The following is a 25,039-nucleotide window of genomic DNA, read 5'->3' on the forward strand; positions in this document are numbered from 1 at the left end:
AGTATGAGGTTTTGTGTTGAGTGTAGTATAGTGGCAATGTTGATGCTATACTTGGGACAGATAGGAAATTAAACTGATCCCAGGGATAGCAGTAAAGAACTTGGTAGTAGTTCTGTCACCAAATAAAATCAAGAATTTTATTTTGTCTGACATCTCCTTTAACCTTTCTGTGAATGCTGTAGAGCTCAGTCTGTAAATCACACCTACTTTTTAAAAAATCATCCTTTAACTGCAACAGTATAGTTTTCAAAATGAAAAGATGAAGAGGTGTGACCCTGTAAACACAGTTGATTTTGTTTAAGGTTTTGACAACAATACTATCAACAGCCATTCTAAGGTGTTATAGTGGCCTTCAGCACTTTAACAGTCACACTTACACAGATCACTGAATAAAGGGTGGTGGGTTCTGTTTATATCATTGTCCTGTGTGGTTTCTGTCATTATCGCTATTCAATTCAATTCAATTCAAAAGTAATCTTGGGATCATAAGATAGTAAGATCAAGATCTCATCATATCAAGTAATAACCGAACCAATTTCATTAGAACAAGCATGTGGCGACTGCAGGGACAAACACTCCCATTAAATAAATAGAAACCTCCAACAGAACCTGGCTTTGTGTGGGTGGCCAGTTGGACCACGGGGAGAGCAGAGGGTGAAACATGCACCTCTGGATTCAGAAAATATACATGAAGAGAGGACTGGGAGGAAAAGAGAAAAAGAGAGAAAACACAATGTTACTCACAGGCAATGGAGAATAGAAATTCATGGGTAAAAAGAGGAGAGGTGAGGAACAGGACTCACCTATGGTTCTTTGGCTGCCTGGCCTTAGGCAGTGCAACTAAGGGATAGTCCTGGATTACCTAAACCAGTCATAACTATAAGCTTTGTCAGAAAGGAAAGTTTGCAGACTAGTCTTAAAAATAGAAGGGCCTCTCCTTCTCAAACCTAAAGCTGGTAGCTGGTTGCATTGTAAGAGTACAGGCTGAAGGTTACTTTTGGGGGCAGTAGGTGCCACATGTAAATGTGCAGTCTGAGAGCAATGTGTTCTATTCACACAATATAGTCATAGGTGGTATTATCATGGAGCTTAGTCATTAATGGCTATTGAGAAGAATTATTAAATTACACTGTGGATTTTATGAGAACCAAGCGAAGAGAAGATAATATGGTAAAAAGTCAATTAAATTAAGCAAATTAAAATGCCTTTATTGCATGATGAAGCCACTTTCCGAATGTACTGATAATATGAAATTGTTAAAACTTATAGTGACCAGCAGAGGGCAGTAAAGCAGCATTTAACGGGAAATAACACCGGTAATCTCGCGTTACTTACGCCATCACGTCAGTCCATGATGGCAGAAGATCCTGGCGGAACAATTTTCAATTTGTCTGTTATTTTTCTTTCTTTCTCTCTACCTCAGCTTGCCATAGAGACATGGCAGGACTCACTGCCCTGCTAAGCGTCCGCAGATCACTTGTGTCGACATGCCCAAGAAAGGGAACCGAAAACGGCTGAAATTTAAGGCCGGGGACGTTTGTTCGGAATCAGGTAGGTTGCCTTACGTTAGCATTCATGCTAGCCAACTAGCTAGCCCACCCACTGTTCTTTAGTAGCCTGTTTCAATATTGTGCTGGAATTTAATTAATTTACAGCCTAAATCACTATCATCAAGTATGAGTTGTGTCGTTAAGGAAATGATTGCGTTTGCGGCCATGCTCAGTTTTTGGTTCGGTTTGTATGTGTCGTTTTTTCTTGCAGTAACTGTTGCTGATTATGCTGACGCCGACCCAGCCGTTGTGAAGTCAGGGAGGGTAAAAAAGGCAGTTGTAAATGCAGTGGAAAAAGAAGGTAAATTAATGATTACACACACCCTTCCTGCATGTTGAACGACTCGTTTGACCTTGTCTGAAAAGGTCACCGAAGGACTTCACTCTGTGTTCCAGTAAAATTGCTTTGCGGCTTGGAAGCCTCTCAGGGTGCGGTGGAAGAGGTGCTCTCATCTGCACTTAGTGTCCAAGGTGAAGCCCTGGACAGCAGTGATGAGCTGGAACCTGAAGAAGATGGAGAAAATGAAACTAAAGTAGCCCGCAAGAAGAAAAACAAAAGAAGAAAGGGTACTGCTTTTAATTTTTCACTAAGAATATATTAAATAAATTGAGTTAGGTGTATTGGCTTGTTCAGTTTTGGAATATATTTATCTTTTTGTGTTATGTTTGAATTGACCCTCACAGAAAACAGTGAGAGCAGTGATGGTGAGGATTATCCTGTAGACATCTGGTTGGTGCTTTCCTCCTATATTCGACCTGAAGATGTTTGCAGGTTTGCATTGATTTGTAGGAATGCCTGGACTGTCACCTGCACTGCAGCATTTTGGACCAGGCTCTATAGAAGGTAAGAGGACTTTATAAAGGCTTGTTTTCATTCAAAGATGGAAATATTGATGCAGCAGAATTAGTGGCGTTGCTTAGCATAGCATTGGACTGACTCAATTCATGATGTGTCATCAATTTCAGATAAAAGCTTTTGTTAAGCAGAGGAATAGGAGAAAATGTCATGTGATCCAATAAATATACTAAAAAGTGTAAGCTTACAGATTGTATAGTAAATATAGCTTATTTTCACCTTCCTTTTGTCTCATCCAAAGGCACTACAAGATCGACACTGATCTACCATTTCGTCTACAGCCTGACTCTGTTGAAAAGATGCGCTGTCTACGGGCTTGTGTAATTCGCTCCCTTTTCCATTTGTATGAGCCATTCAGCTTGCGTGTCTCAAAACTCCCTGCCCTTCCAGAATCTACACCCACAACTTTGTTGAACTCCAAGGTAAAGTTAGTCACCAGCTACAGTGTTTCAAGGCTTAAGTTATCTTTTATTATCTCAGACTTTTTTAATGGTTCAGGTGAATTAGAGGTAAAAAAAAGAAAAAAAAGAAATAAGTAGAAGTTTTTATTATGTTGAACTTTTTTGCTACCTTGAAATCAAAGAAATGCAGTTATATACAGGTACATTGTCATTTTTATCCTGTGACATGTTACAGTATAATTATTATTTTTATTATAATTTTTTTTTTCTGTTGTGTCTACAGTGTTTACTGTTCTGGGTCAAAAAGGTGTCAGGGACTCGACCAGAGCCTTTGTGGGAGTTTAACTTTAAATTTTTAAAGCAGGTAAAAAGGGGTATTTTTACCCCCCACACATGAGTCTTACAAAATTACTAATGGATTGTTTTAGCTGCTTTAATGACTATCTTGGTGATTATTTCCTCTCCAGCAGGGACATACAAAGAATGGTAGTGCCAAACCCTTGTGCATGCCCAGGCAATACGAAGACGTTCACAAAAACCCAGACTCTGACTGCTACATGCTTCAAGTCACCACCCTCAACTTCATCTTCATTCCTGTGGTCATGGGCATGACACTTGCACTGGTTCGTACCTTTATTCATTTATTTATTTATTCAGGAAGATCTTGTTGAGATACAGGATCTCTTCTTCTAGAAAGTCCTTGTTGGCTGCTATTACATGTCACAGAGAACAGTGTCCTTAAAAGTGCTTGCATATGCTAAGGCCTTTACACTTGGGGGGGCATGATGCATAAATGACAAAAAAATGTGAAATGGAGCTTGTAAATATTTTGCATCAAAACTATTTATGCCAGTAGTTATTTAGCAAAACCAGCTCATTCTTGAGAAAAATGATGGCATCAGCATCTCCAGTGATTATTTTCTCCTCCTTTAATGTACGTTAGTAGAATCTGCTTCGACACTGTTGCCTTACTGCCAACTCTTTCTTCCAAACTAAAACATATGTAAGATGCTCACTGTCTAGATAGTCTAGTTGTTTGCTGATGCTTCTCCACTTTATCCTTCCCTTTATAATTGTCATGTTTTTGGCCTTATAATCAGATAGGTTAAAATGAAAAGTGAAAGAAAAGAGCAGTAGGTTAGCTCTTTTTTTTGATGTGATGTCTGTTCTGCACAACTTAATTGGTTTGTGTTTTATTTGCAGTGTGAAAGCAAAAAAATGAAGAAAAAAAAGTTGGATACAAAAAATATATGCTTATGTCTTTGACATGAAAGTACTCGTGACATAAAGAACAGTTCTGAAAGTATTGTTAATTACATGAAATAATTCCTTTAATTTAATATAACTGTTTCTGTTTCTAACTGGGCATCTGTTTCGGATGCCTCCTGGACGCCTCCCTGGGGAGGTGTTCTGGGCATGTCCCACCGGGAGGAGACCTCGGGGAAGACCCAGGACACGTTGGAGAGACTATGTCTCTCAGGTGGCCTGGGAACGCCTCGGGGTCCCCCCGGAAGAGCTGGAGGAGGTGTTGGGGAGAGGGAAGTCTGGGCATCCCTGGTTAGACTGTTACCCCCGCGACCCGGCCCGGATAAGTGGTGGATAATGGATGGATGGATTAATATAACTTTACTGTGTAGAGCTCTACTCTCTGTGGATATTTATTGTTGGTTATTCTAATTACTGTTGAGCTTTGCCTGTGTTCTGTCTTCTGTGCCAAATAACTTGGTTTCAGTTTTGGTCTGATTGGAGTTTGTCTTCACTCTTTTTCCTCATAGTTCACAATCAACGTTAGCACAGACATGCGTCACCACCGTGTTCGCCTAGTGTTCCAGGACTCACCGCTCCAGCGGGGGAAGAAGAGAGGGGATCAAGTTGGAACTCAAGTGGTGCTGGATCCTGTTCAGAGTGTACGACTTATGGACTGGTGGCATCCACAGTACCCCTCCTCTCCCTGCACATGAGAGCCCCCTATAGCCGAACATCACTTCAAAAGTCCTGCTGTAATTTCATCATTTCACTCAAACAAAAGTATGATGTTGGATATTTCTGCACAACTTATGAGAACATGCAGTATTTTTGCAAACATTTGTGCTCACTTATCTGGTTAATGTTTGCTTGAAGGAGGAGAAAGTTAGGGAAGATAGGACTTTTTCAAGAAGAACACAAACTGAACATCATAATTCCTCCTGCATTGACATTAAATTTATGTTGTGTACTGCAGAATTGTCCAACATGACTGTTTTCTCTATAGATCTGCTGATGTCAAAAGTACCTCCTCATCCCTCTGAGAGACCTGTAGTCCATTCACTCGTGCAACACGTTTCAGCTTCAGCAGTTCCTCACTGTTTATGAACACATGCAGAAGCAGGGCTGGGTTATATATCAACCACACACATAAAAGTTTCATGATTACTCCATGGTCATTTGAAACCTGTTCAGTGTGTAACATTTAGGGAGATTCAAGCTGTAAATGCAGAAATGGAAAAATATTCACAACAATGTTTAATCTATAATGAGAAAATAATTGTTTATTTTCTTTTTACCTTTAGACTGAGCCTTTTTAAATCTAGCCCGATTCCTCTGAATCGGGCTGCTTCACTGGAATCAACCATTTTACACCACCATATTTCTACAGTAGCTCAGAACAGACTACTTATGTTTTGTAGTAGGTTGCATTACCCGCATCTATTATCCTTTAATGTAGACTGGAAGGGCATTTGTGGTATTTGCAGCCACTGTATGGGAGAGTGACTTGCATATTCACTAGGTTGTAATCTGGAACTTCACATCTAGATGGCTCGAAATTTTACTGTATTAAAATTAATTGTCAAATTTAGATATCTGGGAAAAATTCTACCCTAGATTTGATTGGCAGAAGTACATTACAAGAAAAAAACACTAAACATTGAAATCATTATAGCTGGGCTAATTTCATGACCTTTGTTGCAGTCCACAGTGTACAAAAATATTGTGATAGTTAATTTTAATAAATGCTGATATATTACCCAGCCCTTATAGCTCTCACGGAGTTAATAGTATTGTATGTTCAACCTACATGTGACAAAAGTTTCTGGAAAGTCAAGGATTAACAGGGTGGATCATTTGTGTTATCCTCTACTTCTTTGAAGATTTTTTTTTTTTTAATTTGTCCTTTGACAATGTTTCATCAACAGACTGGCATTATCCTGTTAAAACAGCATTTTTCTTTTGTGTGTTAAGGCAGCCTCTCATAGTATTGTGTGGTTATCAATAACACTGCTGTAGACTGAAGGGGCCAAAGAGGCGATTTACCTCAGATGTCATCCACTCAACTGCCGCTTTGGGTAGTATTTATTTTCTGTCAAATGTTTCTTGGAACAAAAACACCTTGTCTTGCTGATTATGTGACTGGTGCCTCCCACTGCAACCTGTTCCTGAATGGCTAAACATGATTTATGTGATCTGTCTAAAGGCAAAATGGTTGTTGGGAAAATTGCACAAGTCGCTTGCTTGATTAGGATGTGCTATGGAAGGAGAGTGACAGTATAACTGAAACTAGTTTATTCTCCTTCCATCATGCACAGTAAAAATGACAAAACCTGATTTGGTGTGCACATATACATATTATGTAACTACATATTCTTCTGTTCACAAGACGGACTCAAAAGTTTAGTCTAGAGAGTAAAAGCTAGTTGACTGCAGTCCCTTTCCACAGAGGACAATTGGATGTTTACATTAGCAGCAGTTGATTGTGTAAGTGGGTGGTCTAGTTTCATCAGACAAGAGATGCAGTGATGCACTTGTGCACTGAAATAAAAACTAAAACTGCCCATTCACAAGTCTCCAGTCAGTTGTTTTAAGTGTGTGTATAATTTAAGATACAGAATACTTTTGTTTTAGGTAAGGCACATTTATTTATGTAGCACATTTCATGTACAAGACAATTCAAAGTGCTTTACATAAAGCATTACAGCAGGGAAGCAATAAAAACTATAGGCATGAGAAAAACAAAAGAAATAGATAAAACATAAAAACTTTAAGCTTAAAAGAAAGTGCAGATCTGAACTGATGAATAAAAACTATTTGAATGCAGCTGAAAACAGGTGGGTCTTTAACCTGGATTTAGATAAACAGTGTTTCAGCTGATGTGAGGCTTTCTGGGAGTTTGTTCCAGACGTGTGGAGCATAGAAGCTGAACGGAGCTTCTCCATGTCTGGTTCTGACTCTAGGAACTGACAACAGACCGGATCCAGATGACCTGAGGGGTCCGGTGGGTTCGTACTGGGTCAGGAGGTCACTGATGTATTTTGGTCCTAAACCATTCAGCGCTTTATAGACCAGCAACAGAACTTTAAAGTCTATCCTCTGACGGACAGGTAGCCAGTGTAAGGACCTCAGAGTTAGACTAATTTGGTCCGCTTTTTTGTTTTAAATAGAAGGAGCAACTATCAGGTGCAGGCTATTTTTAAACTGGTGATAAAAATTGTATGGCCCTATGCAAATTTTTTCAGGAGTGTATGTATCTCCAAAATAGTTTGGTATAGTTACATATACTAAATTCACAAATATTTAAACTTACCAAGTCCTGGGTATTGTTCTTTAGTACATCCATAGGTTAAAATATAATTTTAAAAATTTGTTTTGTGTATATATATATATATATATATATATATATATATATATATATATATATATATATATATATATATATATACACACACACATATATATACATATATACATATATACATATATATACACATATATACATATATATATGTATGTATGTACACTCACACACACACACACATATATATATATATATATATATATATTTTTTTTTTTTTTTTTTTTTTTTTTTTTAAATTATTATACCTTTGTGCATATCAGTGTTGTTAACTGGGATCACAATGGGCTCTATGCACAGCCCCACTACTTCCTGAACTTCAGGTGGCTCCTTTATTTCCTGTCTTTCATTATTGGACACACTCATTAGTCCAGGTGTGTCTGCTACTTCTTGTTGTAACTACTGATTAATTAGGCACACTTAGATTAATCAGTGTGTCCAATTATGAAAGACAGGAAATAAAGGAGCCACTTGAAGTTCAGGAAGTAGTGGGGCTGTGTAAAGAGCCCATTAAAGTAGAATACAAAAAATAAAAATAAAAAAGCAGAATTAGGTGTTGAGTGAGTACAAATTTCTCGCTCATTTCCCATCTTGTCCAATTTATCAAGATTAGATTTTTTCCCACTGAAACTGCATTGAATTAGTAACTAATTGGAATGTTTCAAGTTAATATGTGTATTAGTCTATTTTTATTATGTAAATGTTTCTTTTATGTATCGACTTACCATGACTTTACGGTGTTTCTTTTCACAGTTCTTATCCTGTACAGACACATATCTCCAAACAGTAGGCTTTGTGCCTCCCTCTTGTGGCCATTGTCGGTACTACCTTAACACGCAACGCTCTACGTGATTGAGTGTAAACCAGAGAAAACAGGTTTTCCTTCTCTTTTGGTGCATGTTGCTTGTCATGTTGCTCGTGTGGTTGACCCAGTGAACAGGCTGTGCAGAGACTCGACACCAGGCAGAACAAACACACAAGCTAAAGCTCCGCTGTTTGTCTTCACTGTATTTTGGCCAAATAAGTTAAAGGACCTTCTCAAACTCAGCAGTCAACATGCATCACGTCATCTCCTCAAAATAGTGGCGGGACGTGTTTTGAGGACACGAAACTACACTACCCACAAGCCCCTGTGCGCTTTTCCATTGGTGGTGGCACAGGTGACCGCAGACGCTCAGAGTTGTGACAACATCTCGACGGTCAAAACGAAAACAAATTTGCCAGCAGAGTATCTGCGGTTTTACGTCCTGTTGCTTGTTTGTGGAAATAATAAAAAAAACTTACTTCCAGTTCTTCTTCACTCGGTTTTTGACTTTGACAACACAGCTTTGGTTTTGTTTTTTTGTTTTTTTACCAGATCGGTTCAGAGAAGTGGGCACGCACTTTTCCTCAACCTGACTCTTCACTTCGCTCTGTCTGACCTTCACAGCGGGTAAGTGATATTTCCCCACCGCCACTGAACTACACATTCTGCAAAAACACCACCGCTTCTGGAAAACCCACCAAGTTAACATTTTTTCTGCAAGTTTAGCTCTTTACACTGCTGTTAGTTTGTTATATATTTGAAGTCAAAACGCACATGTCAAGAGCAGAACATTCGCCATTTGTCTTTTAAAATACATAAAACATAAGCTGCACTTGAATTCAGATAAATTGCTGCAATTAAAGCAAAAATATTTCTGCATTTCTGTGCATTCATTCTAAAGTTTTAATGCAAGCTGCTCAAGCATCACAAGCAACACATGGCAGTTTGGTGTAAAAACACAGAGAGGATGATGAACAGAAAAGAAAACATGGTTGACACACTATTGCTGTTTCTATTTGACAGAACATGGATTTGCACAGAAAAGTGTAAACGAAGGGCATTTGACTGCTATTTTGGATTTAAAGTCTGCTGCTGTTGTTGCCTGGGTACCACTTTGGGTCTCTGAGCACCACTCCCCCTCTTTTACTGTCATCAGTGAGTGTCTGCACAGACCTGCCCCTTCTGCCATTTATAAGCAGTGGCCAGGCTGGTGTCAGTAACAACACCTCAGCCTTGGGGTATGCTGCTATGTATAAGCTGGGGCTGTATAAACTGAACCCACTGTAACACTGATTATTCAGATACCGCGTGGTGCCAACACAAAAATAATGAACACACAGCTGGCCATTTATGTTCCTTTTGTCCCTGTAATGGCACAGTGGACTTTATTTACATACCGTCATATTATTAATAGTGCGTACGTGTAGAGTGGAAAATGCACGTTTTCATTCTAATAATAGGATATATCTGTAGGGTTTTGCTGTGAGTTTAATTCCGTCTTGTTTTTCTGACTCCACTGATGAAAATAACTTATTCTAACCATATTTTTGCTTTTGTGAGAGTAACAGCGGTGCTTAAACTTTACATTCTTGACTGTGATTGTCATTTGAAGTGCGGATTATTCCCTTCTAGTCTAGTGCAGATACAGTATGTGCACGATCTTAGATCAAACATCTGACATTTGGCCCTGAGTCCTGACCCATGATCTCACCGCCTTCGCCACGGTGATTATCCACACCATTTCCCTCAGAAACAGTAGGGTTCAAAGGTTATATCAGGAAGGTCTGGTAGCTTATAGTCAGTGAGTACCCATGTGTAATCCTGTGATCATGACTCACCAGAATCAGAGAATAGAACAACTTCTGTTATGATACAGATTTGTGATGATTAGGGAAAATCCTAAAGGAGAAATATTGGCTCAACTGGCACTTCTACTAACCCTCTAACTTCTAATAAATCATATGATGGTATATATGTGGGTGTTCTAAATTCTGTTTTGCTTTCGATCACTTCTCGTAAAACACGGTTATTTAGGGAAGTGACAGAAGATCGCTGAGGTCACCCAACTATTCTGACAGCCTTGTGTTTGTGTTTTTAGCCATTATAGCAGTGTGGCTCGAGGAATTGCAAGTGCATTGGAGGGACAGCCTGATCAGTACGATTGATTACATATACAGTCAGTCAGCCAATACTGAATCATCAACATATTTCCTATAGAAGTTTATGCCTCTTAGTTCTATAGGTTGCAATCGTAAGATCAAATTTAATCGCCTGGCAAAGCTTCTTCCATTGCTGTAGTGGCTTTGTCGTTTTAGTCATATATTGATTAAAAACAGAAATGTGATACTAACGGGCTGTAGAAGGTCCACCTCTTTGTTGTGACTGAGACACTGATGAACACAGATGGACATGAACATGCATGGGAGTGGAGTGAGCTACAGCTGTGACGAAACCGTGTTTTCATACGTCAGAGTAATTGGTCAGTCCTGTTGGTTATATTCAGCGTGAACATATTCACACTTTTCTATTCATGTAAACATGCATAAACCCAGAGGGTATTGTTATTGTACTGTGGTTTAGAGTTGTATATCGTCACACCTTTGTCTCAGTGCCTCAGTAACTCTGTCACATATTCATTTGCTGTCTGTCTCTGCCTCATTTCTTTGACTCCGACAATAAAAAAACATTTCCATTGTGTAGTCAGATTAGATAGATATAGCTCCAGCACTGGCACACAGCAGTAACTACAAAACAGAGGCCCTGGCACCACATGTCCATAAATGCATTTATTGAATTATTGTCTTGTAGTTGGGTCATGTGCCTCTTGGAGAGTTGATACAATTTCCTAAGAATGCCTTTGAACTGAAATTCTGTCAGAGGAAGAGAGAACTGAGAGAAGGCACCAAACAGGATTTCACAAATATGCCACTACTGACATGACACACTGTCAGATAATTTGAACCGATAAGGCCGACGAAAGTTGTTTTGACCAGTTGTGTAAGAAAGGAATAAATGAAAGGTGTGTGTTTTGCTGTGCTAGGACTTCACTTTCACCTAGGTGCACTGACTACCCTCTCGAAACAAGCATATGTGCGACGCAAAAGCTCAGTGTAGAAGGGGACACATGCACACGGAGGAGTCAGCGGGGTTATGAAGTGCAAACACTATGCAAGGTCAGAGGTTAGTGAGCACACTGTGCAGTGAGGTCACTGTCACCAAGGTCAAAGGTCGCTGGACAGAATGCAGAGCAGCAGTGATGCCTGGCAGACAGATCACTCTCTTTCCAATAGCACAGCTGCACTGACAAGATCAGGGCAAGTAAAAAACACTGAGAATGAAGCACTGAAACCTCTGAGGAGAGGTGATTGTAGTGACCGATTGTTCTAAAATCTGCCTTTGTGTGTTTCTGTTCTCTTACTTGGGTTTTTTGTCTCTGTGTGTTTCAGTGTTGGACACAACTGTTCATCTTGCCACAGTGCACAAATTAGATCTAACATTACATCCTGGATGCTGTGTATAAGGAAAAATGTGTGTGTTTGTGTGCAGAGGTCATATTTTCAGCCTCATTGGATTCATGTCCGCTTGTAAGTGTCGGTGATGGGGTTAATTTTCTGTAGGTAAACAGAGGTGGAGGTGCACGCTCACGCACGCACACACCAACACACACAAGTAAAGTGGCCTAGATCCATGGATGTACTCTAGTGTGAAAGAGCATCAGGTGTGTGTAAACAAAGATTCATCCGTTTGCCATATGGACTGATCTCCTAGGAAGGCTTTCTGTCCCCTTCGTGACTGGAACAGGTAAACATATATGAGGAACTGTCTCTATAATATACTGAATTTCCTTTAAAACTAAATAAAACTGTAAACACACAACCCACAATATATTTGGTCACTAAAAACTGGAGTTTTTCTTGAAAATCACAAGCGTGACATCTTGGCATGTGATTTGTGACAACATGACCCATGATACATCAGAGGCGAGTGTGGGTGGGCCATGTAGAGTATATGCTGAATGTGTGACTCCACTTCCTCATCTTAGCTTCATTCCACTGTTTCATATCCTCTTTTGACAGACAATAGCGGGGATCTTATGCAGCCTTTTTTATATGTAAGAATGGCGTCCAGCTGTATCTTTAAAGCACACACTGCAGCTGTTGGATCAGTTTGCTTGTTAGTCTAAACCTCAGGGGTCGTCTGTTTTCTGCAAGTTTAGCCCTCACAAGATGATCAGTCACTTCTACTGTAAAATGAAAATAACTGTTCGCAAACACTACTGTAGAACACTTAGGGAACAAGAGCATCATTCTACCAATTTACCAGTGTGTCAGACCTCAGTTTGAGGCTTAAAAGATGATAATTTTAATGAATTAAAAACAACATTTAAGTAGCAAGTATGTAGTTAAGAAGTCCTTTCCTCCAAGTCTGCTGTAAGATGCACTGAAATACTTTGTAATATGGGTTTAATCCAGACTGACCAACGTTATGTGTCCATAAAATGAGGTCAGCTGACCTCACTTGGCATTTCTCTAGTGGATTGTTTTGTTGTTGCTGATGACACAGACATATGCCATGATGACCACGCATAGATTAATCAGACTCAGATGGTGAAATAGTGGTTCAGGAGCATGAGACATCATTTTCACACATGGATTGGCCACCACAGAGTCCAGACCTGAACCACATTGAGAATCTTTGGGATGTGATGGAGAAGACTTTACACATCATTAATATAGGATCTTGGCCAAAAAAAGTTATCCAACTATGGGTGGAATTTAATGTAATGACATTTATTCTGCTATTGCTTAAGTGTTGCATGGCATAAATGATGTTAGCATGTGTCAAGATGAAAGCTAAAAGTAGTTCAAAGAAATACTGAGTATATGGTGCAGTTTTGCTTTTTTTTTTTTTTTTTTTTTTAGGTTGTGTAACAATGTAAGTGTTGTCACTGAATGTTTAACATTTCCTAATTTATTGTCTGGAGCTGTGAGGCCCTTAATATGTTGCTCTCTATACTCCTCAGACAGGTTTACTGAAGTGTTGGCTCTAGTGTTCAGCACTTCCAGAATACTGTCAATGGAAAGAAAAACAGACATAATTTTTACCAAATGGCTCCTGCAGTTTCAATCAATTAATGTTTGGTTGTATAACTTTGTACACATCAAACTCAGTTGTTTGGGAGCATTTAAATGACCTGCTGTTGACTTGGATATCATGGCTACATTTGATTTAAGTTGTTTTAACTCTCCAATGGCACAAAAATATTTTTCCACCCATGTATAAATAACATTTATTTAATTCCATATTAATGTTTCAAGTAACATTTTTCTACTTGCTTATCCATTTATGAACTTCAGATGCTAGTAGTAGTGGTAGTAATAGTTTTGGCAGTTTACCATGTTCCAAAATATTAAAAGAATTAGAAGAGAAGTGTCTGCATCCACATCTGTTATGTGTTTGGTTATTTTCTCTTCAGACTGATGTTCATTAAAGTGGGATTAAAGGTGAAGTGACACGAGATCAGCATTGTGTATTGTAAGAATATTGTGGTATCGTAATTGCTTTAAGGTGAGATTTTTTTTGTATTTAACCCTTTGTGATATCACTGCCCAGCTGTGGTTTTGTCCTGTCAATAGTATTCTTATCTCTTTGTGTACTTTTGCAAGGGTTTTCATTTGTTGGTAACAGTAACGTTAAAAATCAAGTTGTATAATTATTAATCTGTCCCAGTTTAGTGGTATATTAAAAAAGTCCCTTCCTCGTAATTGTTTCATAGTCTAGGGATGAACAGTTTTTGCTGGAAATTCAGTAATATACAGTACATGAGTGATTGTTGAACACATCTTTCCAAATCACTAGAATTTAATTGCTGTTATTTAAAGTTCCTCATTTCTGGTTCTAGGTTTTTGGCCAGATTTCACCCATTTTAACCACAGATGCTTATGAAAAGTCTTGGCTTCCTGTGAGCATTCTAGTTCATTCCAAAGGTGATGGATGAAGGTGAAGACAGTTCACTTGTTCTTCTTCAGACATAACTGAGAAAACAATTTCCCTGTGCACAGAGGCAATGCCATGTTGAACAAGAACAATATTTTTGTTAAAATGTTGGAGAAAAATTGGAGGCATACTGTTGTCAATACACACTACAGCATTCAGACTCCTCTAAAATTAAACTAAGTGATCCAGAGTTGGCAATATTTTGTATAAAACTTTGTTGGCGCTGTGTATAAAGACACAGGATTCCTTTGTCTGCACTGTTTAATCAAAGAATGCCCCCATATTTGGTCAGAGGACGAGAAATGGATGTTGGCACATGAATATAAACACACACACTCACAGAGAAGGTTCACTTGTAATTGTATCTTACTATCAGCCTCTTAACCCCAATGTGACCTCTGCCGTGGTTTTCAGATGTTTCTGTCCTCCCTTTTTTAACCCTTCCCCTGCCTTTACTCTATATGTGTCTTTTTTCCCCTCCTTTTCCCCTTAAGTGTCTGAAGGGGCCAAAAGCAGCTACATTTTTCATCCCAATGGGAGTGGAGGTGGTGGAAAGCTTCATCCAGGATTGGGTTTTAGTGTCTGATCACCATATTTAAATTACTTTTGTGTAAGCGCGTACTTTATCTGCTAAAACATCTCCAAATTCCTTCCATTCTATCTCACTGAACATGGTGACTCTCACCCATGCAAAAAGAAATGCTGTACAGCTGGTTACTGCACACAGACCACTCTGTCTTGCAGAAAAAACACCCATTATAGATGCCCTGCTTTTGTTTACTCAGTATTAATAACTGGGAAATTCTGCCCTAAATAGAAAAAGGGTGCGCTGCCAAAGGAAATGCGGCCTAATTGGGTTATGATCAGGAAATCCAGCTGTAGCAGATCATGTAATATGACCTGCAGACAATAATGCACGTAAGATAATTCCTTTTATTTATTATCTAATGATGACATGTACTCATGCTTTTAAAGTTAACAGAAAGGTTATATGTCATCAAACCTCATAAGCAGGATTGCAATGCACACAATGTTAGTTCATTTCAGGTCATATGAGGTAGCATGTATGATAGCATGGAGAAGGAAACAACTAAAAACAAGCCTAAATTGTTTGATGAACAAAGAACATATTTCAGCTTCTGTCATACTGGTTTATCCCTCATATACTTCAGAGGTATGTTACTTGGCATCAGATGTGTCAGAGTTAGTGTTTTGTCACATATGATGGAAGGACCTCATATTGTTGTAAAAGTGGCCTTGTCATTGTACTGCTGGATATTGACAACACTGTCCTGACTATCCGAGGAGGGTAGCCTTAGGCAAGCCAATCTAGGTCAAACTTCACTTCGACATATCATTGCAATCAACCAACGCTTTCAATAGACTACAAAGCTGGGTAGTGTATGTAGTTAGCAACATTTTTGCAACCATGGTGACTGAGGGAGTAAATAATGGGAAGCTTGCCCGCCAGTCAAGTATAGAGGGGCAAGAGTGGTGGTGTATATGTGTGTGTGGGTACTGCGTCTCTACTGGCTATTGTTAAAAGAGTACAAGGCTGTCTTGGTCAATGATTTCCCCTCCTACATGAATCCCTTATGATTGGCCAGACTTGACAGGAACGCTGCTTTCCTGACCAATAAGCCGAGGGCCTGGAGGGGTCCTGCCCCAGGACCAAAATAACCCAGTAAATACACTGCAGGCACTATGAGAAGTGGAGCTGGCCCACTGGTGAATGCTTTGTGTACAAACAAGGCATGCTTGTCAGACGGGTACTGCTGAACCACGCCGGCCAGTGTTCTCCTCTGTTGTGATAGGCACAACTAGCCGAGTGGCACTTTGATACCGATGTTTGTGTTCCTACATTCAGAGACATGAGATCGAGGAGTATGAATAGTGTATAGAAATAATTGTCAGACTCTCGGGCTGACTGATAAATCATATTTTCGTTGTCATCACAATGTCAATACTCGCAATAAATGTATCACAAACGTCTGACTGAAACATGATTTATAACAGAAATCATTTTATCCACTCACAAATAAAGCCACAGCTAGATGTCAGCTATCCTCAGAATGACTAGTGTCGGTTTTTAGTGGCAACTGTGTGGTTAGTTTACTTTTCAAGTCATATAAATAGATACTTAATCTCAGTGAGTCATTTTTCATGGTTAAATAAAGGTCAAGTAAAATAAACAAAAAGTATCATATTTAAAAACTTGGACAATATAGCACTGCAGATTTTCATGATCCACATAAATAAAAGCCCGATAAACTTATTATTTACCACTTAACCTTCTTGCATATGGTCTTGCTTATGTCATAATTATGTCAGTGACCTGCATTTTACTTCACCAAAGCAAATGCATATTAAGTTCCTCATTTTAATCAAGGTTTGTTGTGGTTTGGTGAGTTGAGCTTATGATGTTGTCACTTGACTGACCTTTTTCAGGTTTTGTCCTCTTAAATTTTTGGTGTGTCTGTTGTGAAAAACAAGTGTCTACATTAACAGCATGTACATATTCAGTAGCCTAAAGCAGGGTACACACATAGAGATAATCGGGCTGTTTTTGTCCCGATTTTCCCCCTTCCCGGCCAAGGACGGCAAATGCCATTTTATCTTATGTCTTATATGATTATCCTATGGTCTGAGGTGTGTTAAGAGTGAATTTGTCCTGACAATCGGCTCCGAAACGGGTCAGGGCCAACAATCATAAATATTAAACTTGTTCAATATTAACAACCAAAAATGTTCATGTGAATTGTGACGTGAAACAGAATGTAGCCAATCAAGAAGTGAGCTGACTGCGGAACAATGAAGCAGGTGTTAATGGTCAAAAATAATCCCAATAACACCATCATTCGCCTCTCTTGCATGTCCTCTTCCATGTTGCGTGTTCCAGGTGTTGTTATGTTTCTTCTTCAGTTTTGTTAGATCACGTTTGATTAAGCAAGATTTCTGGCTTGGAGGACTAGAATCTAGATCAGTGGTGGGACAGAATGGTTATGTGTGTGGTGTGTTGAGATTACTAGAGCACACCACACACAGTACGATCAAAACTGTTCAGTGCCTGATTTTTTATCTTAATGCGTGGGGTCTGTAACAGATAAAAAATCCCTCCAGATTTAGAAAATCCTTATGTGTGTACCCCGCTTAACATGATACAGAGTGACATTACAATGTGTTTCTGCACAAATTCACTACTAGGAGGCTCCTTGAATGGTTCTACCTGCAAATATTTGACATCCAGGTGCTTGCTTTGTTGTTCCATATGTTGTTGGAGTTTGTTGGCGTATGATATTAATCTGTGTGCTTGTCAGAGTGAATGCACAAGTATGGAGTTAGGAGAAGCAGAAGTGGTTCAAGATCACTGTTTCTTGTAAACAAATCTCTTTCAGGGCTCACACCGGTGTTTATGATTAGCTATAACTGGAGTACAGCTATTGTGACCATTGCAAAGATTTAGAGTTTTCTAGGTCACTGTAAGGCCTCATTGACTTATGATTTACTATGTAACTCATAATGTAACTCTCACCTCTTAAATGTTATGCTAGTTTCATTTTTGACCTTGATCTTCTACTATGCAGTATGTCAGAAGGCATTTGCGATTCTCAGTGATATCCTTGAAAGCTGTTTAGTGATTTGCATTGTTTGTTATTAGCTGTCTGTTGTCATTCAATCACTGTGTGGGTTCACCTTTCAACAAGGACCATTTTTTACTATTACACATTAAATCAGCCATTAATGATGCACATTCAGTAATAAAAAAACTATTTATAGCATAGAAACACTACATTTTATTATGGTAAAGCAAAAGTAGGTGATCATTCAGTTAACCTATGATATGATGATTGTGTAGTTGTTGTTGTTTTTTTATTTAATCATCTAACCAGGCAGGTTTATGTGCATATTTGTGTGTGTGTGGCAGGGGGTCAGTGCATGAGTGTAATTAAAGAAGTAAATTTGCTTATTCACTGCCTCCTGTTTCTCACATTCACAATGATCTGGCAGATGACTTGCGTCAACGGGTTGTGTGTTTGCAGGCACACACATGTGTTGGTGTTGTGCATATGCTGCGCTTTGCTCTAGGAAGGAGGCTGGGCTGAAGGAGGAGGAGTTCCACATGAGAAAGAAACAGAGAAGAAGTGAGAGATGAGTTTAGTGGACACAGGGCTCTCCTTGTTGTTGAACCAGACTACAGCATTCAGACTAATTTAGGGGAAGAGGCGGAGTGGAGGAAGAGGAGGAGGACAAATAGAGGCAGAGCTGCTGGTTAGAGAGACGGAGGCAGGAATAGTGACTAATAGTGACAGTTACTCACCCTAATGTAACTCGGCTGGTGGAGGAAGAGTGGTGTCACATCCAGTGAACCGGCATATGTATACAGCAGTTGGTCGGGCCCAGCCAACGATCGCAGATTTCACTTGGATACACTATGTTGTCTTTGGGATAGCTGGAGAGTTGCTGGTAAGAACCTTGAGTTTATAAAGGCTGCATTACTTGAAAATCCGTTTATTTTTTTTTATCAGGTTGGCATCATTGTCAGTTCTCAGTACATGCTGATTTGCTGTTGAATTAGAAATGAAACTGAGTGAATTGTAATACAGTGTGTTTGTGCGCACTAAGTATCTATGTGCAATTCCCTGTAAACCTGAGGTTATGATAATAAACTATATGTATGGCAACTTCCTTGTACAAATGCAGCTTTAGAAAAAGAAAAAAGATTATATACACAAATGTTTATATGTATATGTAAAGTGTCATGAGATAACTTTTGCTATGATCTGGTACTGCATAAATAAAATGTGATTGATTAATTGATTGATTGCTTCACATGAAATAGACACAAGTAGAACATACAAAACATCATAATTAAACATAACATGAAGTTAAATAAAACCCATTATATATCTATATCTGAAATTCACAACATGAGACCACTATTAAAAAAAACTTCATGAAATCAATCAGCTTATGCAACAGAAGCCAGAGTTTACACACATTAAACTGATTGTCATGTGTTGTATTTTAGGAATTAAGTAGCATTATTTAGCAGTGGTTGTAAATATTGAAGTGAAACAAACACTGACAAATATAGACTGTCTGCCAGTGAAGAAGATAAATTTGACTATTTTATTTTTGAGCAAAAATGTGTGCAAGAAATGAAAAGGCTAAACTGAGGCCACATAGTTTAGTTGTGGTGTGTTTGGACCACTCCTACCCTAGATGATAAGAAACCAGCTCTACACCTGCACTCTAACTTGTTGGGTGTACAGTATCTCTAGATCAGAATGTGAATATGTGTTTGTGTCACCACATATTCTGCGTAGGACTTCTGTAGTGATTTTGCTCATGTCTAACCAGTTTGGTTAGACACGGAACAGCTTTACTGACATCATACAAGACAAGTTCACTTTAAGGTTTTTTTTTAATTGTTATTTATTGTGGACTTGTACATGAGTTCTACTATCACCTGGTTACAATGCCCTCAGTTAAAGGAAATGTGGTACAAAAACAGCTTCTGTTCGTTCCCTGGGTTGCCTGCACAGGAAGTTGCACCACTGACAAAAGTAGGAGTTGTGAAAACCAATGGAGTAAAAAGGGAAGTGATGCATTGTGGTTATTATCGATGATGCAGCTCTGTTGTCCTTGGTGTGTGGTGCTTTGATTAGATATGGCTGATAACTTCGTGTTGTCCTCACTATTTTCACATCTATCTTCTCTATTTGATCTGTGTAGCTATTTTTAGACTCTATTTAGAAGGTGATAAGCTTTGTGATTCACACATTGAACAGGAGTTACCGTGATTCATTTCACTGACCTTCAAAAGTTGGTTACAGAACAGAAAATTGCATAATGATTGTAATTCACGTCAAAGAATTTTTCAACATAGAGGGCAGTTCCTCACTGTCTGTAAATCACAGTGAAGCTTCTGTCCACCTACAGCTGACAACAGTCCAAGGACACTGACTAACACTAACTCCATCCATGATAAAATGTGCAACAGGAGGTGGAAGATGCTTGTTGTGAATAACTCCATCAGTCACGACTCTCATCACTTAAAAAACAGGGTTAAAAGGTACATGTGAGAAGCAGTGAGGGCTGAGCAATATATTTAATCAGTTCAGTAAATTTAGTTTAAGTCTTTTTATTGCTCAACATCACTGAATCAATTTGTTATAATGGATTCAATGTTATGTTTAAGTCATCGTTCATCTGTGTTTTTATATTAATATTTTCATTCTTTAACTAATATTGTATACTCACAACTTCATTGATATTACATATATATAACAAACAGTTTTAGTAAAGAAAACATGTTTTGTTTTGTGTTGATGATGACAAAAAAAAATTTAAATCATGAATCATCCATATTACTGAAGATAAAATGAGAACTGCTCACTGAATCATTAGTGTTTCTTGCAACAGAATCAGAATTAAAGTATAATAAAACCGTTAATTATAGCCTGCATAGACCTTTTAATATATTTACATTTTCAAAGCATCTTTTACACGTATGTACACACACACGCACACACGCACACACTCACCAAGTTTAACCACGGTCTATTGCTTCTTCTTGCTTCCGCTGTGGAAAGTCTTCACTTTTCTTAGTTTTGATGTTTGTGAGTGTGTGTTGCACACCTGCTGCTCACCACTTCACTGCCTCCTCTGCTGCATTTTCACATCTATCACAGAGGCACATTATGTGTTATAACTATTTAATCTCTTCACTTGTGCAGTTTAACATTTTATAACTAATGAATCATCTTCATTTCTGTTCTCTTTTGTTTGTTTGTTTCTTTCATCACGCTCAATCCCTGCAGATTTCCATCCATTTCCTCCAGTTTCCAGACATGTAGTCAGAAGCATAAGGAGAACCTCTTCGCCTTTGTGATCATTTTCCTCTCTAACAGGTAATTTTATGTCTTCAAGTGTCTTACTGTGCGTGCTGATGTGCTTCTCTGTATTTGTTACAGGAGGCCTTCACACTTGAAATGGTTGTGCATCTTCTCCATGTTTTACAAGGACTTTTCTGACTAAGAGGGCTGAAGTAAATCATTATTAGTAGCATCCTAAGGTAGCGTCATCCCTAGCAGCGTGCATCCTACACAGCCCTGTGTGCTGTAACATAATCCCCACTGTCAGTTGTAAGCCTTACAGATGTGAGGTGGTAACAGGGAAGTTTTTCTTGCTAAAAGTGGCATTGGTTCCCTCAACAGAATACCAGTGTTTAATGTTTGAAAATGATCTGTCTGTTGGCCGCGCTGCCAGTCTCTCTGTCTGCGTTTCCACACCGAACAGTTCGGAGTGTTCTGTCGCTAAGGGATACAGCTGTTTATGTATGTGTGAGACCAAAGAGGAAGGGGTAAGGACCCCATACTTGCCATGCCAGCCTTGTCACATAATCCTACTAACTTTACTCGTTCAGTATGTGCGGGGTGATTTTGACACTATGTGTCTTTTTACATGTGCTGAAAGAGTCGACTCAAGCTAACAGAGCGTCCCTCTCAAATATTGTCACCTACATGTACCCGTGCCTGTACACATGTTAACAAACAAAACATAAAACACACCGGGCTCAGGGGAACAGTGTGTTCCTGAAAAGGAGAACAGAGAGCAGGGGGGTTATTTTAGTCATTAGAGCAGGCAGGCAGACAGATAGCTTAATGTGGAAAGGGCGTGTATCTGTGTTGGTGTGTGAATGTGTAGTGATGGACAGGTTGATGTAAGGTGAACACAGTGGTATCATATGTAGGACCTTTGTGTTGTTTATTTGGACAAAGCTCTTATTAACAATAAATGTATCAGTAATAAAAACTACCAAAAATAAATGCTGGATCACTGACTCTGGAAAGACCACAAAATAAAACTTTTTACATAAATAATCTGAATTAAATGCCTCTGATTTATGAGTTTGAAAAGGGTTAAAACATTAACAGTAGCAGTACTTTTAATACATTTGTGTGTTGGAGCCTGACCTACCCAGCACAGTGCTGTTAAGAAATGATCATTCATTAGAAGCATTTCCATAAATGTAATTAATGCGCATTTTTAAATGGTGCTGTGGAAAATTTCGGAAACAGCAAAAAATTTTGAAAACCTCCTGAATTTTTTTCACAGGTTTAATTTTTTTGTTATTGTTGCCCAGATATTAATGTACACAGAGGAAATAAAATCAACCTTTTTTGAATAAATTCAGAAGTAGCAAACATTAAGGTCATGTGACAGATAATCATTTGCTGTGTATTTCCAGATACTCAGGTAAAGTGCAATTACATGTCTAGCACAACAAGTTGTGTGTGCACTGGTCAGGAAACCAGATTATTCCTCTTTCTCATCTCTGAAAAAAGACATCACAGCTATTTAAGATGAAGAAACAACAACAGAATGCTCTGCTTCATCCACTCTGTTTATCACAGCTATGTGTAACTTAACCTACAGCACCGCCTGCTCACAACACAATACAGCCTAATGGATTGGGCCCTAAACCAGTTTGTTGAAATGCACATAATTAGCATTTTCATTTTTAAGACTTTCCAAAAGTTTGCTTGAAATTCTCTTGACAACACAGCTGTTGTGAGATTTTAGGAGAGCATCCCTTTTAATACTATATATAACAACCATGACTGTAAATTATGTTTGAGTTTCACTGTTCAGCTCCAGCTGCATATGTGTGAATGTGCATTCTTTGTTATTAGAAGGCAGCTCAGTGTATTTGTGTGTCTTCACATCCCACATTTAGTGTTGGCTGTTGAAAAGGCCTTCATAGCATTGCACAGTGATTTCCAAAAATACACACACCAACAAATTAACAGCACATCTCTGACCACAGGTGCCATGTTCCCATACTGCCCCCAAGTGTGTATATGCTTGTGTGTAAATTTCTATTAGTGTGTATGTATTGTACACTTGTGCATGTGTGTAAAAAAAACTAAGCTGTCAGCACAGTGTCATAACTGATGTACTGTGCTATATATTGTGTGGTTATAGTTGGCACATACATTTGTGACTAATCTGTGGCACAATCCAGAGTTGACCTCTGAACTGGGCTTCCTCCGCTCGACATCCTCCCACTGGCTGTCAGTGTTTGAAGTGAAGGGTCTGTGACATCACAGCGTTTAACATACAATGGTTGCAGTGTGTTTCTACTGCGTCACAGATGCCTGCTTACCCCAGTGGATGCCAGGCAATGGGAAGGCCCATGTGGGAGATCATGCTGCCTGGTAGCTGTGTGTCACCATATGACAGCAGGAAGTTGCATCTTATCACTGTGTGTGTACATGTGTGTGTATGTGTGTTATGTATGCATTATGTATCATGTCTGAGTCATAGTTGGAGGCTATGTGATGCATACATAATTCTCATACGCTGAAAAGTAAGGCAGTGGTATGTTACATGTGGCATCATCAGGAGTTTGTGCAGAGTTTAGAGGAATTGCATTAATGATTATGATGCCAGTTTTTCATGCATTCTGAAAGTAGTTATACTTTAAGGGGAACTGAAATCTACAAGAAAATGAGGAGTAGAACAAACATAAAAAGCCAGTCTATCTCTGTTAGAAGGGTGCATCTGTGGAATAATCTGGATCAAAACTTAAAAATGTCTTCTTTAATTTGTGCATTTAAAAGGATGTATAAATCCACTATAACAAAATATAGAACATTATCTGAGTAAGTGTATATCTAGTTATAACATAGAAGTATGCATAAAATAAGATACTATTGTAATTAATTATCATGATTAGGAGATATTATCACATAAATCGATCATTGTATTTGAAGTAAATATTTAAAGTGCATATAAATATTATACTTTATATTAAAAACGGTTGATTATGCAAATCTGATTGTGTGTGAGGTGACCAAATAAAGTGTATGTGAAGGGTTTGTATGTTTGTTTTGTGTTATTGTAAAAATATACAGGGAAAAAAAGTGTGTTAACAAAGCAAAGGAAGCGGAATTAATTTAATTATTAGTTTGTAAAAAGGGGTGGGAGTCTATAAATTATACTTCTTCTCGCTCCTTTTCAAGCACTTTGTGATCTGATGATTCTTTGTGCTCGAAATAAAACTACACTAACACTAAACTAAACCTTTCACACACATACATATTCAAACTCATACATAGGAGATACAAATTTAAGGGCCATCCTGTGCCATGATGACATAATGCACATTCCTATTCCCATTTGGTCATATTTTGTTATGTGCATTGTGCTCTTGTTCCCACTTTGTTTTGTCAGTTAAAGCAATATATCAGATTTTTAATGCTAATGGTGTGTTGTGAACTTGAGTATATATTGTGTTATGTTGCAGTATGTTATGGTTTTTTGGTGACACTGGGCAAAAATTATAACAGCATCTATGTAATTCAATTGGTCCGAGAGGAAAAAAAGAAATCTGTCCTTTCCTGTGGATGGATATCCTCTGTGATACAGACTTTTGGTGGTCACACAAGGTGATTTCAGACAGGTATGGCATAACAACCTTGATCAGCACTTGTTTTCAGAGCTGCAGAAGGAAGGTGTGTGTTTATAAATTCTGTAAAAAAAAAAAAAAAAAAAAAAAAAAAACAACTATCCATTATAAATTCCAAATCTATAGGAACTGACTGCTGAGACCTGTAGTGCACCTGATAAACTTTGGCGTATGTATATAGTGACTGAATGCATGGCACAGCTCATGTCCTTCTCTGGTTTGTAGATTGAGATTGAGATGTGATCACCCCATTTGTCAGACTCTAAAAATACCCTGTGCAACATTCCACCAATGCATCTCTGTGTGCACAAATGTTTGTTTGTGTATCTGTACCTTGAAATAAACTC

The 25,039-nt window shown here is 38.5% G+C and overlaps 2 protein-coding genes across 7 annotated transcripts in view; both read left to right on the top strand.

Annotated features, from left to right (window-relative positions):
- The first annotated feature begins 1,348 nt into the window (after nt 1-1,348).
- Nucleotides 1,349-6,622, top strand: tmem183a (transmembrane protein 183A). 2 transcript variants are annotated; one of them, XM_030134730.1, is made up of 8 exons: nt 1,349-1,551; nt 1,762-1,851; nt 1,947-2,117; nt 2,235-2,394; nt 2,648-2,828; nt 3,091-3,171; nt 3,275-3,430; nt 4,583-6,622. In XM_030134730.1, the coding sequence occupies exons 1-8, from the start codon at nt 1,488-1,490 to the stop codon at nt 4,766-4,768; spliced, it is 1,089 nt and encodes a 362-aa protein (XP_029990590.1). In that variant the 5' UTR covers nt 1,349-1,487; the 3' UTR covers nt 4,769-6,622. The 2 variants fall into 2 exon arrangements, with proteins under 2 accessions (XP_029990590.1, XP_029990591.1); XM_030134731.1 differs by having other exon boundaries at nt 3,278-3,430.
- A 1,850-nt stretch (nt 6,623-8,472) lies between these two features.
- tfeb (transcription factor EB) overlaps nt 8,473-25,039 on the top strand; it is a 35,060-nt gene continuing 18,493 nt past the window's right edge. The window contains exons 1-2 of one of the 5 annotated variants that reach the window (XM_030135043.1): nt 8,474-8,845; nt 21,040-21,129. Coding sequence is in view for 2 of the 5 variants with exons in the window: in XM_030135040.1 (XP_029990900.1) it covers nt 18,590-18,679 (90 nt within the window). In the remaining 3 variants the exon portion in view is untranslated. Of the gene's footprint in view, nt 8,846-18,390; nt 18,680-21,039; nt 21,130-25,039 lie in introns of those variants that run through there. The other 4 variants (XM_030135042.1, XM_030135044.1, XM_030135040.1 and 1 more) reach the window with 4 other exon arrangements.

This window comes from Sphaeramia orbicularis, chromosome 5 (genome assembly GCF_902148855.1).
Source record: "Sphaeramia orbicularis chromosome 5, fSphaOr1.1, whole genome shotgun sequence".
NCBI classification, from domain to species: Eukaryota; Metazoa; Chordata; class Actinopteri; order Kurtiformes; family Apogonidae; genus Sphaeramia; species Sphaeramia orbicularis.

Bases quoted from the DNA above. Each gene is read 5' to 3' on its own strand.
- tmem183a (XM_030134730.1), top strand. From the start codon at position 1,488: ATGCCCAAGAAAGGGAACCGAAAACGGCTGAAATTTAAGGCCGGGGAC. The intron at 1,552-1,761 runs GTAGGTTGCCTT...TTTTTCTTGCAG, and splicing joins GGACGTTTGTTCGGAATCAG to TAACTGTTGCTGATTATGCT. The intron at 3,172-3,274 runs GTAAAAAGGGGT...TTTCCTCTCCAG, and splicing joins ACTTTAAATTTTTAAAGCAG to CAGGGACATACAAAGAATGG.